The 14,032-nt window shown below is 44.3% G+C and overlaps 1 protein-coding gene across 4 annotated transcripts in view; it reads left to right on the top strand.

Moving 5' to 3' along the window:
- PBX1 (PBX homeobox 1) overlaps positions 1–14,032 on the top strand; it is a 315,670-nt gene that overhangs the window by 231,653 nt on the left and 69,985 nt on the right. For all 4 annotated transcript variants that reach the window (XM_074389865.1, XM_074389863.1, XM_074389864.1 and 1 more), the window contains 2 exons: positions 3,188–3,432; positions 10,013–10,203. In XM_074389865.1, the coding sequence (XP_074245966.1) occupies positions 3,188–3,432; positions 10,013–10,203 (436 nt within the window). The remainder of the gene's footprint in view (positions 1–3,187; positions 3,433–10,012; positions 10,204–14,032) is intronic.

Raw genomic sequence — 14,032 nt, 5'->3', positions numbered from 1 at the left:
GGGGCTGGAGAGAGGAAATATTCTCAGAGGTAAATATTAGGTATACGGGAAATACTCGTAGTGATGTGCTCGTGATCACCTACATAGCTCCTGGAGGATCGAGGACCAGAACTGTTTCTCTGCCTCCCCCTTCTTTCATATCTCACCGAGTTTTGCTAGAGGAATAAGCTGATGGGATGAATGAGGTCCCCTGGGGCACCTGTGAGATTGGAGGAGGTGGGACACTTGATGTCACCTTAGGTAGGCAGTGCTCACGCCAGCCCTGGCAAGGAAGTCCTGACCGTTCATAGGAACTCGTTCTTTTTTGTTTTGCTCTTGTTGTCCTAAGATCTCTCAGTGTTGGGCTGCACGCAGGACCAGTTGGCTATGGAGTAGCCAGGTAGACCCACTTGAAGGCACTGACACCCGACCGAAGGGTTACCAGCCTCAGCATCGCAGGGAAGGTCCCTGCCAGCCATGGAGGCTTGCGGCCTCTTCTGAAGGAAGTATATTGGACATGAGATTCAACAGAGCGAATGAGAGACTAGAATGTTGCCCCAGCAATATTCCATACTTTGAATAATTGAGCTAAAGTGAAATAACCGTATTTATTAATGTCTCAGAGGTGATTCTTTTTTTTTTTTTCTAATTTGTAAATGGCCCATAAATATCTTTGTTGATAAGACAATTAAAATGTATCATATGCAGCCAGGCACGGTGGCTCAAGCCTGTAATCCCAGCACTTTGGGAGGCTGAGGCGGGTGGATCACGAGGTCGAGAGATCGAGACCATCCCGGTCAACAAGGTGAAACCCCGTCTCTACTAAAAATACAAAACATTAGCTGGGCATGGTGGTGTGTGCCTGTAATCCCAGCTACTCAGGAGGCTGAGGCAGGAGAATTGCCTGAACCCAGGAGGCGGAGGTTGCGGTGAGCCGAGATCGCGCCATTGCACTCCAGCCTGGGTAACAAGAGTGAAACTCCGTCTCCAAAAAAAAAAAAAAAAAAAAAAAAAATGTATCATGTGAAGAGAAACACCCACAAACCCCATGTAGAGGTGAGGAAGGAGGGGCTGCTGGGCGCTGCTACCAGATGCGGGGATGCACTGATTCTTTTTGGTGCCTTTACGGCCTATAAGCTTTCAGGGAATGGTTACAGCAGGCATCTGCTTTCTTAAGGAAACCTTGTCAGTGGCAATTCGTTCTTCAGAGTGCTTCCGAGATTTGAGTAAATAAATTTGAGAAACATTAACGTGACTAAATCCTTATTATTCAGAGATCAGCTGAAGAAGCGGTTTTCCATTCAGTCTCCTGAGTGTACAATAGAAGGATTTTATTGGGGAAACGAAGTTTACAAAATAATCCTCAATGATCTCCTAACCTTTTGCCGTCACTATAGCAATTTTGTTTCTGTGTAGCAGAATATCACACATGCAGGTCTGAAGAGAGAAGCTCATGACCCGGTCGTGTGGTTTGCATCGAGGTGCTGGCTTCCTTTTCTCCTCCCCAGCTACCTGCTCTCCCTCCTCCCACCCTCTTCTTCCCTTCCTCTCATCCTTCTTCACTTCCTCAAGGAGCCCAAGTTTCTGCCCTGCACCTGCTGTCCTCTGTGCTCCTTACGGCCACCACTGGTCTCCATGCCTCGCCATTTCCATTGATGGTCTCGTGTTTTGTGAGAGTCATGCTGTAGTTTCCCTTTTGACCTAGAAATTGGGATTTCCTTCTGAACAAAGTTCTGGGTTGGTTCTTGTGCTGCCTGTTGGCAGCCGGGAACGCGTAGGCAAAGCCAGCAGTTACGCTGGTATTATACATGATGGAACACTCAAACATCTAGACGCACCCTCATATTGAGCTCTTCTTCACCTTCCCTGTCACAACCCACAGGCCTGCTTTGCCAGGGCTGGGGGGGACACCTGGAACTGGCACCATCCCCTTGGGGCTCACCAGATGCACATTGCCATGAAACAGCTCTTGACTCTGCTCTGCTGTGCAGATATCCACCAGGGACTTAGACCCTGCCATCTCCGTCCCCAACATGTGAACCAACACTGGACCCCTCTCCTCTGCCTTTAGTCCCTTCCCTTTTGTCCTGCCCTACACACACATTCTTTTCAATTTCTTAAAAATTGAAAACTCTTTTTATGTTCCCTCTTAACAAAGACTTGGCTGCTGACAACTGAACTGGATTTAGATGAGTGATTTATTTTATGGCAGGTTGTCTGAAGGGGTAGTAAAAAAAAAAAAAAAAAGACCGTCTCGCTCTTCTGCTGATTTACTAAATCACTGGATCTCCTTCAGTCCAAATCACCACCAAGGGTCCTGGTGTTTTAATAAAAAGCAGCCACCTCATTGATCTGAGGCTCTGTCCTACCAGAGCACCGGCTTCCCCGAATCCCTGGAGACGGCTTGTTAAAAGGACCTCACCCTTGTTTCCAATAGGACAGAGTCCTTATCACTCAGAGCAGATAGATCTCAGTTTTTGGAGCTAAGCCACCCTTCTCAAAGGCCAGTTTGCCTTCTTGCTGTGTTAGACCTCACTCTCTGTTAGTCCACAGGAAAGGGCTTAAGATTTCATTCCAAATGTACTGGATTTATGCACCTCAGGTTATTTTGGAAATGAAAAATTTAGACCGATCCAGCATTACAAAGAAAGGCAGTGAGTGCAAAGCCACAAACCTACAGAAATTTAAAATGAGAAAGTGGGAAATGCTTTTCCTTACATTGAAATTGGGTAGTTCGGCGATAAAAGTAAAAAATGTATTTTGTGATAAAGTTTTCTAGTTGAAAATTTTTATTGTGATAAAAAATAGGTAAGACATCATTTCCCGTTTTTTTAAATGTACAGTTCAATGGCATTAAGTACATTCGTATAATTTTGCAGCCATCTCAAAAACTTTCATCTTCCCGAAGTGAAATTCTGCGCTCGTTGAACAATAGCTCCCCACTCCTTGCAACTCGTGGTACCCACTATTCTACTTCCTGCCTCTTGTAAATTTGATTTCTCTAGGTCCCACACACAAGCGGAATGTAATGTTGGAACAAAGCAAGTCCTTTTCCCGTTTCTCTCTGCAGCCTTTATTTTATTCCTCAGATGCCATCTTGCAAGTAATTTGGAGGGTCATTTAGCGAAATAACACAATGGCGTTTTGCTGTTTAATTTCCTTCCTTGGGTCAATACCAACGCTCCCTTCGCTTTGTGTTTTCCTGTAGTTTTGAGTATCCGAGGAGCCCAGGAGGAGGAGCCCACAGACCCCCAGCTGATGCGGCTGGACAATATGCTGCTAGCGGAAGGCGTGGCGGGGCCCGAGAAGGGCGGAGGGTCCGCGGCGGCGGCGGCAGCAGCGGCGGCCTCCGGAGGGGCAGGTTCGGACAACTCAGTGGAGCACTCAGATTACAGAGCCAAACTCTCACAGATCAGACAAATCTACCATACGGAGCTGGAGAAATACGAGCAGGTAACCAGAACCACCTGGGGCCCGGCACTCAGGCCCTTTAGGAACGGGTGGAAGACGCACAACCCCGGGGCTTGCAGGGGCCCAGCGGCTCCCCTTTCCCAGGTGCTGGCGTTCTTCTGCCCGCCCCCCGAACCCCACCCCTGCCCAACCACAGAGCCCTGGCTAAACTCGAGGCTGCCAAGCCCTGGTCTCAGCTGTTATAAACCTAGGCGTTCAGTGGAGGTAAAAGCGTTCAAAAGGCGTGACGCTGTGAACGATGATTTCAAGGAAACATGAGTCGTCCGTAGAAGGAACGCCCCATACCTGGACTCCAGAATGTGTGCCTGTGATGTGCAGTCCTGGCTCTCATCGGGGCACTGTAGGTGGTCAGCAGAGTCACCAGCTCAGCTGCAGGAAGGTGGGAGGTTTTCTCTGGCCTCATGTAGGAGGATGGTGCTTTTTCTGGATGCTCATAGAATCCTATGGGAAAGGATTTAAAAGTTGGCCTTAGAGTCTCTCACTTTACCCAGACTCAGTTCAATTGAGAGTCAAACATATTCCCCCTTTTATATAACATATGGCATGGAATATGACACAGATCATCCTCCGTATAAAGGGTGGAGGGCTCAGGAGACCCCTGGAGCCAGACAGACTTGGATTCTAATCCGGGCACTCCATGGATGGTCTGTGGGACTCGGTGTTCTGCATACTCAATTCTGAAAGCTGATGTGTGCACAGAGCTGTGGATTTGGAGTCACGGATGTGAAGGACCATAAAACTCATCTAAAGGGAAGGGCAAGAAAGGCTGTTAACTACAAAGCAGTATATACAAGTAAGGTATCCTGATTATAATGGAGCCCCTCTCTGACAGAGATCCCCCATCCCATCCCTCCGACAAACACATAGACACGTTTATATACCAATACTACTTCCTCTGGTTACTGTAAGCATGCTACTTTATCAGGAGTCCTTTAACAGCAGCCTTTCATTTAGATAACAAGTTTGTTATCACCTCTTGGGATGCAACATTGTACTGAAGTTCTCCATTAACTTACTCTCATTGAGTCATTAGGTTTTCTTTCCTTTTTTTGTTTTTGTTTTTGTTTTGAGACGGGGTCTTACTCTTGTCGCCCAGGCTGGAATGCAGTAGCATGGTCTCAGCTCACTGCAACCTCTGTCTCCCTAGTTCAAGAGATTCTCCTGCCTCAGCCTTCCAAGTAGCTGGGATTACAAGCACATGCCACCACGCCTGGCTAATGTTTGTATTTTTAGTAGAGACAGGGTTTCACCATGTTGGCCAGCTAATCTCAAACTCCTGACCTCCGGTGATCCACCTGCCTCAGCCTCCCAAAATGCTGGAATTACAGGCATGAGTCACCACACCTGGCCCCTTTCTTTTTAGAAGCCTAAAAAGAAGACAGAGAAAAGGTGGAAGAGAGAAGACCCTGTGCAGTCCACTCATAACTAGGTACAAGGCAAATGCAAACTTAATAGAAAATTTAAATTTTAAAATAGAAATAGGCATTTTAAAATTTAAAGTGAATAAAGTTTCATTACTGCACTCCTATCTACCTTTGGAATGGATTTCTACAGAATCCTCTCTTTCATGAGGGGAAAAAATTGCTGTGAAGCTTAAAGCCAAGAATAGTGAAATTTGACCCTCAGACAAGGTGTAGGGAGGGTGAAGAGAAGGGTGAAGCTGTGGTCAGAACCTGTGAGTCATCCTCCTTTGCCTTCTTGAGAAAGAACAAATGTTCTCACCACAGTGTTGGCTCATATTGAGATTTCCCTATATCCCAGGCAATGCTGAGCTCAGAGAGCTGGCTCAACCATGAGTTTCCCCAGCCTGACCATCATTTAGAATTTGCAGTCTGCCCTAACCTAAATTTTAGAAGGCAAATGGGGACAGACCCCTCACTGACCTCTTAGGTTCTTACGACCCAGTGTTCTTCCTACGTCACCAGTAAGCCTGTCCTCTGGCATAGCAAGCTGTCCTCCAGGTTAACTCATGCCAAAAAACAGGACACAAGATAAGCCCAGAGTGTGACTTCCTTTACTAAACCGTAACTGCAATGGATGTTAGGTTGGAAGGTATTGAAAACTGTCTTTAGTTACAGCTTAGGTTGCCAGCAACATAGAACTGTTTTCTTGATTTGAACCTTCTTGTCACGCTTCCATCCTCATCCAAAATGAGTAAAAATTATGACAGCCATAGTACATTTCAGTAGCATGTCACCAATTACAAAATGCTGCAGCTGACATAATGGCACTTGCTCCTCAAGGCAATTTAGAGATCGGGTACCCAGGACAGGTACTGTCATCCTCTCCATTTTGACACAGGTGAGGAAATGGAGATCAAAGAGGTTAAGATGTGGCGGAGGTCACACATTTAATGAGGGAGAGAATTTGCCCTAGAATACTGGATTTGACCCTGGATTTGAGCCCAAGGGCTCTTATTAGAGCAATGCCTGACTCCACTTTGTAAGAAGAGAGTGTGGATGTCTTTAGACACTGGAGTAACCAGTCTCTCTGTTACTTCCCTGGGCTGGATTACTGGCACCTAAGAGAGGGTTGTGATAAAAATATTTTCTTCAGAAACTTCTTGTGGGTACCTACCTATTCTAAATAATAAAGATGTTGGAAATTCGGAGCTTAAAACCTCCATCAGTACAGAAGCAAATTATGTTCAGGGTAGAGGTTGTAGTAGGCATCTTTTAAAAGTACTAAAATATCATCTATTTGTTTATATGGACATTTTCTAGCTAAGAATTGAATACTGCTTAATACATTTTGGATGCTTAATAATTTATTAATATTAGTTGTGTTGTTAATTATAGTAAACAGCAGATTGTAGGGAAATTACGTTATTAACCTTCTAGCTAGTGTGTCTGAGATAATATCTTCTTTATTTTCCTGTAACAGTCCCTTATGGGGATTTTTAAAAAATGAAAAACCATGGTCAAGTGATAATGCCACTCTCTATTTTAGTAGTACCTGCCTGGAATTACCAAATTGATTACTTAATAGTTAATTCTGTTGTTTTATTTTTGGCATGGCGATGGCAGGTAACTGCATAGTAACTATTGTAGCTCACCCTCACCCATGTCCCTCCAAAAACAAAATGAAAACTACCTGAATCAGCCATTGTTTCACCCTGAGGTTATTAAGTAAAGGAGGCTTCTGGAGACTTTCTTTAGGAAGAAAGAAAATGGTTTTATTTATTAAATGGGATTGGTAAAACACTTTTTCAGCAGATCATCATGGTAACTAGGAGGTGTTTAAGAGCTGGCATATTGTAATAGATCAAACCATGATGCCAGAAACCTGTATTTTATTCCAAGCTCTGTTTTAAAAAAGAATCCTTTTGCAGTTTTATAGGGTTCTTCAGCTTTTGTAAATACTGCTGATGGGGAATTATCAGGACTAAATCGCTAACGTTAAACTGCTCTGGGTTAATTCAGTTCACAGCTAAAAGAGCCCTAGGATCCCACTTGCTTTTGTTGATAAGATTGGCAGCCGAATCCAATCTCATCCTTGGATCTCAATCCAATCCACCTTTTTGAAGGAGTCAAGGAAGAAGATAAGTCTTACAGTTCAGGATGTAAACTTAAACTTATACAAGACTTTTGAAAGGCTTCCCTTTCATTTTCTGCTTCCAGAAACAACTTTGCCCTGAAACCTGGGAGGTCTGTTGGAAATCCCTCTGCCCTATGGAGGCAGCCTAAGCTCCCAGAAAGTAACTTTTTTTTTTTTTTTTTTTTTTTGAGATGGAGTCTCACTTTGTTACCCAGGCTGGAGTGCAGTAGTGTGATCTGAGCTCACTGCAACCTTCACCTCTCGAGTTCAAGCACTTCTCTGCCTCAGCTTTCTGAGTAGATGGGATTATAGGTGCCTGCCACTATGCTCAGCTAATTTTTGTATTTTTAGTAGAGACGGGGTTTCACCATCTTGGCCAGGCTAGTCTCAAACTCCTGACCTTGTGATCCACCCCACCTCAGCCTCCCAAAGTGCTGGGATTACAGGTATGAGCCACTGCGCCTGGCCGACTTTTTTTATATATATATAATAGCCTTTAGTAGAGTCTCCTCTATTGCAGAAACCTTCAGCATGTGAGGGTTTTGTTTAAACAGTTGTAACCCCAAATACTCACATTACTGTCAATTGCGAGTGCCTGTCCTATCAGAAGTAGCCCGGCTTCTGAAGGTGCAAGACTTGAGGGAAGAGAAGAGGAGGTGTGGATAGCTCAGGTACTAGAAAAATCTGGATCAGTATGCTCTGTCCGTCTAAAATGGACTTGGAACTTTTCTCTGCCCTCTGTTGTGTGCTGCTCGGCAGGTGCTCGGCAGCTGCTTTGCTCCACCTCAGCAGTGGGTGAAACGACTCCACTGTCTGTTTATTGCAGAGCAGAAAGGGCCCTGGGATAAAATGCCCTGAATAAACATCGGATATTGTGAATGTTTTTATTCACCATAATGAAGCACATTATTATTAGCTGAGCACTGTGGCTTCCCAGCTGAGAGCTGGTGCACTTGACAGTGCCGCCTCACATCCAGCCCCTCCTCTCTTGGAGCCCAGACGAGGTGGAGAGGCTGCATCCGGCCTGGAGGTTGTTTCCCTAGAAAGACGGCTGGGATGCTTGCTATGTGCCTAGCCCTCCATCCCGAGGCATCCGAATTTCAGCCAACGTGCTGCCAGGTTTTATTCCTTCTCTTGGTTGTTTAGTTCCAGGCGCCGGAGCTGGCTAGGGAATGAGCTTACTGTATAGAACTCATGTTTATATAGCACTTTTCCATGGAGAGTAGAGAGTAACATGCCATAAGGACCTGATCTTCTATGGATTTGTCTTCTGCATAGGCCTGCAGAGAGGACAGGAGAGATTTATTACCATCTTTATTTTTACCAAGAGGGAAATTGAAGCCTGGAGAAGTTTACCCAGTTATCGATACAGACAAATACGTTGGATTTCTATGTTATCTATATTTTGAAGAGATAATTATGACATGTATTTGTAGGGCCAGGCGCACATACAGTAACTCATTTAATCCTTACTACACCTTATGAGGTGGGTATTGTCATCTCCGTTTCACAAATTAGAAAAACGAGGCACAGATATGTTAAGTAACTGTGAAGATCTCACAGCTGAGTGAGTCCCAGAGGCAGGAGCTGGACCCAGGCAGTCCGTGCTCTCGCTCGGCCTCTCCACTGTGTTCATGTGAGGGATTTGCTCAGTCTGCAGGTCACAGCACAAGGGCATGGGTGCTGTTAGCCTTGCTGAAGGGTCAGGAATGATTAAATCCAGTTTTGGGTGAATTAGATGACGCACTGGGTAGCGAAAGGTGCCTAAATATTCACAGAGGCAGGGTCAAAAACCCAGGCCTCCCATTCACCAGTGTGGACACAGCCCAGTGGATGCACCTGCCTATGTACCTTTTCCCAACCAACCTCAAAGGATTTCTTAGATAATCAGCAAATGTGTACTATTGTTAGTTACCAAATTATTGACACATATGACAACGGCAGTGCCGTGTTGTCAATAATGGGCATGTTTCAGCTGTTAGTAAGTTGGAGCAATTGAATTTTTAGTTCCTTAACTCTCAGAGCATCATCTTGTCTTTTTTGTTGCAAATCTATTACAGTTTTACAGTATTGCTTTGAGTGAATCTGTGAATACATGTTTTGTCAAATGCTCAGCTAGGGAAACCAGATTGCAGATGCTAAGTCATATAACTAAAGGGAGACTCTAGGAAAGGACAGAGGCCCTGGGCTAAAATCGGAAGAGCTCAGGCCCTGCCTCTGCCTCTTCATGTTTGCTGTGTGCCTATGGAAATGTCCCTTTACCTCTCCGGGCCACATGTTTTTTTTTACCTGTTAAATAAGGAAATAGGGAAATATGATTTCCAACTCCACTTCCAGAACCAATGATATGCTCGTTTATAAACTGGGAGTTTTATTTCTTCTGCAGGGATAGTTCCCGAATCCTCTGAATCATGTTTTGATGCTATTTCTATAAGACCCCGGGGACAGGTTCCCTTTGTGTTACAGACATAGTGGATCTTCAGAAGGCCAGAACAGGAGAGGAAGTTCTTATAATAAAACTTGAACTAGAAATAGATGGATGAGAAATCTCCCGGAAGACTTATCAAAGCTTTTAATTCTATGATTCCATTTAAACTCTTTTGGCTGTTTATGCATTCTAAAATTGAGTATTTGGAAGCACTCCTATATCAGAAATAATGAGCAAGGCAGAAAGCACATGATATATTTGACCCCAAACTCTCTTTGGCTGTTAACTTTGGAGCAAAGGGTAGTGTAGTATGTTTTATACTAGAAGTCATATTCTTACCTTTCACTGTGGTAAAATCATGGGGAAAAAAAGATTAAGATAAAATGATTAAGAAATGTTTTTCTCTTAAAGAAAAATTCAACGTATGGCCAAAACTTAGAGCCACAGAGGCTGGAAGGGACATCGACCACAAACTATCCCAGTTTTCTTGATTTGCACAACTCTCTAGAAAAGCCCACATGGCCTGATGTCGTAGTCTTGATGCCCATTGAGGCCTGGACCCTCGATGACTCTGTGTTTATTGTCCTGCCTTTCCAGGCCTGCAATGAATTCACCACCCATGTGATGAATCTCCTTCGAGAGCAAAGCCGGACCAGGCCCATCTCCCCGAAGGAGATTGAGCGGATGGTCAGCATCATCCACCGCAAGTTCAGCTCCATCCAGATGCAGCTCAAGCAGAGCACATGCGAGGCTGTGATGATCCTGCGTTCCCGATTTCTGGATGCGCGGTGAGTCTCCCAGGAGGCTGTCCTGCCCTATCTGGGAGTCATTTATCTGGGGCTGGAGTCCACAGCTGGCCCCTTTTACAGGCTCTAGTTTTATCCCATCAACGCTGAGCCACGTGGTCACTCAAGGATGGTTCTGTGAGACTAGATAGGCCATTGGTTTCACACAGTACCAGGAAAATATGTGGTTGGAGGGGATAATCTTTATCACTACTGTTATGCGCTCTGGGTAGCAGCAAGGAAGACTTGTACAGTGAGTTTTTTCTTTGACAGCACTAGGTACCTCTTTTATAGTTGCATCTTATAACTCTGGGCCTACAGCTGTCTTACTAGCGTTCTATCGTGACAGGCTCTCTTCAATAAAGTTGATTCCATTTGCTTGGAAGTTGGGGGATCTTTTCTACACTATAGATGGACAGAGAGTGCACTCCATTCGATTCAGCAAATACTTCTAAGTAAATTGCCGTCTCTTGGCTAATTTTAGGAGTGCAGAATAAGGCATGGCACTTTGGACACAGAGGGACAAGTAGGTGGTCTAACAGGGGCCACGTTGGTTTGATGGTTTCCATCTGGCATTGCTTCTCACATCCTTACTTGTGAGTTCAGAGCATTCACTTGAAGAAACCATAGATAGAAAGGGCCTTTAAAAGAAGACAAGAACCGAGAACACAGAACAAGTGGTCATCTCTTGACTCCCCCACACTCTAGACTGATGGATTTATGTGAATCCCTTTGAGTCCTTTTGCTTCTGTTATGCAGCCTGTAAAATGGTAGTAGTTACATCTTTCATCTACTATAGAGGAATATTTTGGCAAGTCATCTAGCAAATGCATTTTGATGATGGGTGTGCTTTTGGTCTACAGTTTGTCTTAAATTCATCATCTATGAATTCAGATACCATTCGTATTTAAATTCTTGATAATAATCCCAGTCTGTTATTTTTATCATTAGAACATTAGATATGTCAGGGTCAGTGCACCATTTCACGATCTATAATTTTGTCGCTTTTCAGTCAGATAAAACGATTTATTACTCCCCTTGAATGTTTTCACCTCTGAGATCACATTTTATTCGGCTCTCCTACCTGCATTTTTCTCTGTCTTCACAATTGTGGCCATTACAGTCCTGGGACCTCTTTAAAACGCCCTGACATCTTCTCCTCACTCCATTTTAGTCAGTGTATTTTGGGTTGCATGGAATATAACATGAGAATGCCAGCTAGCAAAATGTTTCTCTGGGCCAGCAGAATTCCATAGAAGAAGTCAAGAGAAAGTAAAAACAAGGGTAATTTTCCCCAGCTGGGTATAGCGCTGGAGTGGAAATAGGCAAAATCACCCTCAAGCAGGATCCTCTGTGCCTCTTCCTCACCCATGGCCTGCTGTCTGCCCAGCTTCTTGAACGCAGCCTGTTCGCACAGTGCAGAGTGCAAGTGACTGGTGGCCTCTGTTTGGGTCCTTCCTCTGTGCGGCAGCCACTGCCACCCCACATGGACTGTTTACATCTCCATGGTAACTCCCCTAGTTAAAATGCTGGACTTAGTATTTATGTTGGCAGATATTGAAAAAAACAAAAAAAGAACCATTGGGTCCAGACTGGGTTCTTTTCAAGAAAGCAAGCGGAGAGAAAGGCGGAGCGGAATGCCTGTTTCACTGGATATCATCTCTCAGTAATTCTGCTGTGCCCATTTGAAGGTCAGACTCTAAATGACACAAAGCTAGGCGAGCTTTGTACACAGTTCCTTTCACATCCACCAGCCTTGGCCTGCAGTGTTCCAGTTGGCACCAGAAGGACAGTCACTTGAATACAGGGTCTTTTTCTTGCTTTGGTGACAAGCTTTGAATCATTGCCTCTGAGCCAGGATTCAAAACTAAAACAACTAACCTATTGTCATTGTTACTATCATTTTATTTTGGGGGTATATTTATTACCAGTGGAAGAACATGACCCCAAATGCCAGCCTAAGGCTGAGCAAATGGCCTTCTCAGTTCAAAAATAAATGTTTGCCAGACATCCTTTCTGGGGAGTTCACATCAGTGCCTCCAGCATCACTAACTATAATTGGGAGAGATAGCTAAGCAAACTTAAGCAGTAAGAAAGACATACTGCAGATATTGACATGCTCCTCCAAACATGTGTCTGATAGGCAGGGCCTCACCAAAAAAAGATTTCATGGAAGACAAATAAAATACAAAGAGGACTTGATTTAGTAACAGGATTAGTCTTTGTAATCTAATAGTTATGTAGAATTGAGTGTTAGTACTTTGTTGTGGAACACTCATTGTATTAGCTTTCTATTGCTGCATACCAGATTACCACAAATTAAGCAGCTTAAAACAATGCAAGTGAATTATCGCACAGTTTCTGTTGGTCAGGGGCCTGGGCATGGCTTAGCTGGATCCTCTGCCCTAGCCACAATGAAGCTATAGTCAAGCTATAAGCTGAGGCTGTGATCTCATCTGAGGCTCAGAGTCTCCTTCCAAGCTCGTCCTGGTTCTTGGCAGAATTCATTTCCTTCTAATTGCAGGACTGAGGGCCTCAGTTCCTAGAGGCTGCCCTACTCAATAGGCAGTTCACAATTTGGCTGCCTGCTTTCTTCCTGAGGGCCAGCAGGAGAAACTTCCCATTTTAAGACTTTAATCGAATCTTCCCTTTCGTTTACTCGAAGTCAGCTGATGAGGAGCCTAATTGTATTTACTATCCCGTCCACTCACAGGGAAGGTGTGGACACCAGGGTCTAGAGTTTTGGAATTCTGTCCACCACACTCCTCAACTGAGCTCTGGGACCAGGTTTATCCCACTGAAGTCATTTCCTGTCTCTGCCTTAGACTGACCCAGCTGTAACAGGAAAGTTTAACTTAAAAATTCCATTCATTCAGCATTTATCTTACCATGCTCTAGACCAAGCATTGTGCCCTACAACTTGGTAAGTTTATTATCAGGACTATAAATCACATTTTTTGTGTGTTGTTGTTAGAGAGAGCTTATAAGCTCTCTAAATGATTGTCAAGCAATAATCTTAACTTTTTCTATAACATTTTGCTGGAAATAATAACAGTTACATAAACAGGTGGTTCAAAGTACGTCTGTGTACTTCACTGCAATAGTGGGGATCACATAAAGTAACCGCCAAAGAGGAGGATGGTAAGAAGGAGGATAGGACGTCCGAGACGTTCCAGTCTGTTCACACCGGCACCCTGCTTAGACTTACCGGTTTATCTAACTGAGCTCTTACTATCTGCCACATGTTATATTAGCCACTGGAACATCAAAGATGAAAAAAATGCATATAGACGTGGGTCCTACCTTCACAGAGCTCATAATCTCATGGGACAAATACTGTTACAACTATACCTAACACCGCATGTTACACGTTAGGTTCGTTCATCCACTTACTCCACTCGAAGGAAAGGATCCAGAGAAAGGGCAGAAAACACTGAGTCTCAGAGGAGCGGGATGTTTGCCAAATAGAAGGAATGACAGCAGAATAAAACAACATAATGCCACTTCACCCAGCATTCTTTACCTTACTATGTGGCAGACACAAGGATTTCAAGTATGAGTGAGACCTGTCTCCTGCCTTTGAGGAATTTGCTGTTTAGTTGGGGAGACATATGTAAATCTGTGGCGGATGTTGTGAGAGAGAAATATGCAGGGTGGTGTGAAGAGGCACAGGAGCGTGAAAGCCACGAGTCTTTGGGGAATGCAGAGGCATATGATGTGGCTAGACGAAACTGTACAGAGCATGTGTAGGATTGAAGGGAAATGAGGCACTAGGGATAGAAAAGATCCACTGAAAACCCTTAACTATACCAGTGAAGATTTAAAATTTATC

Source organism: Saimiri boliviensis, chromosome 19, assembly GCF_048565385.1.
Source record: "Saimiri boliviensis isolate mSaiBol1 chromosome 19, mSaiBol1.pri, whole genome shotgun sequence".
Taxonomy (NCBI): domain Eukaryota; kingdom Metazoa; phylum Chordata; class Mammalia; order Primates; family Cebidae; genus Saimiri; species Saimiri boliviensis.
The sequence above is the reverse complement of the archived record's forward strand: the minus strand, read 5'-3'. Positions and strand labels throughout refer to the sequence as shown.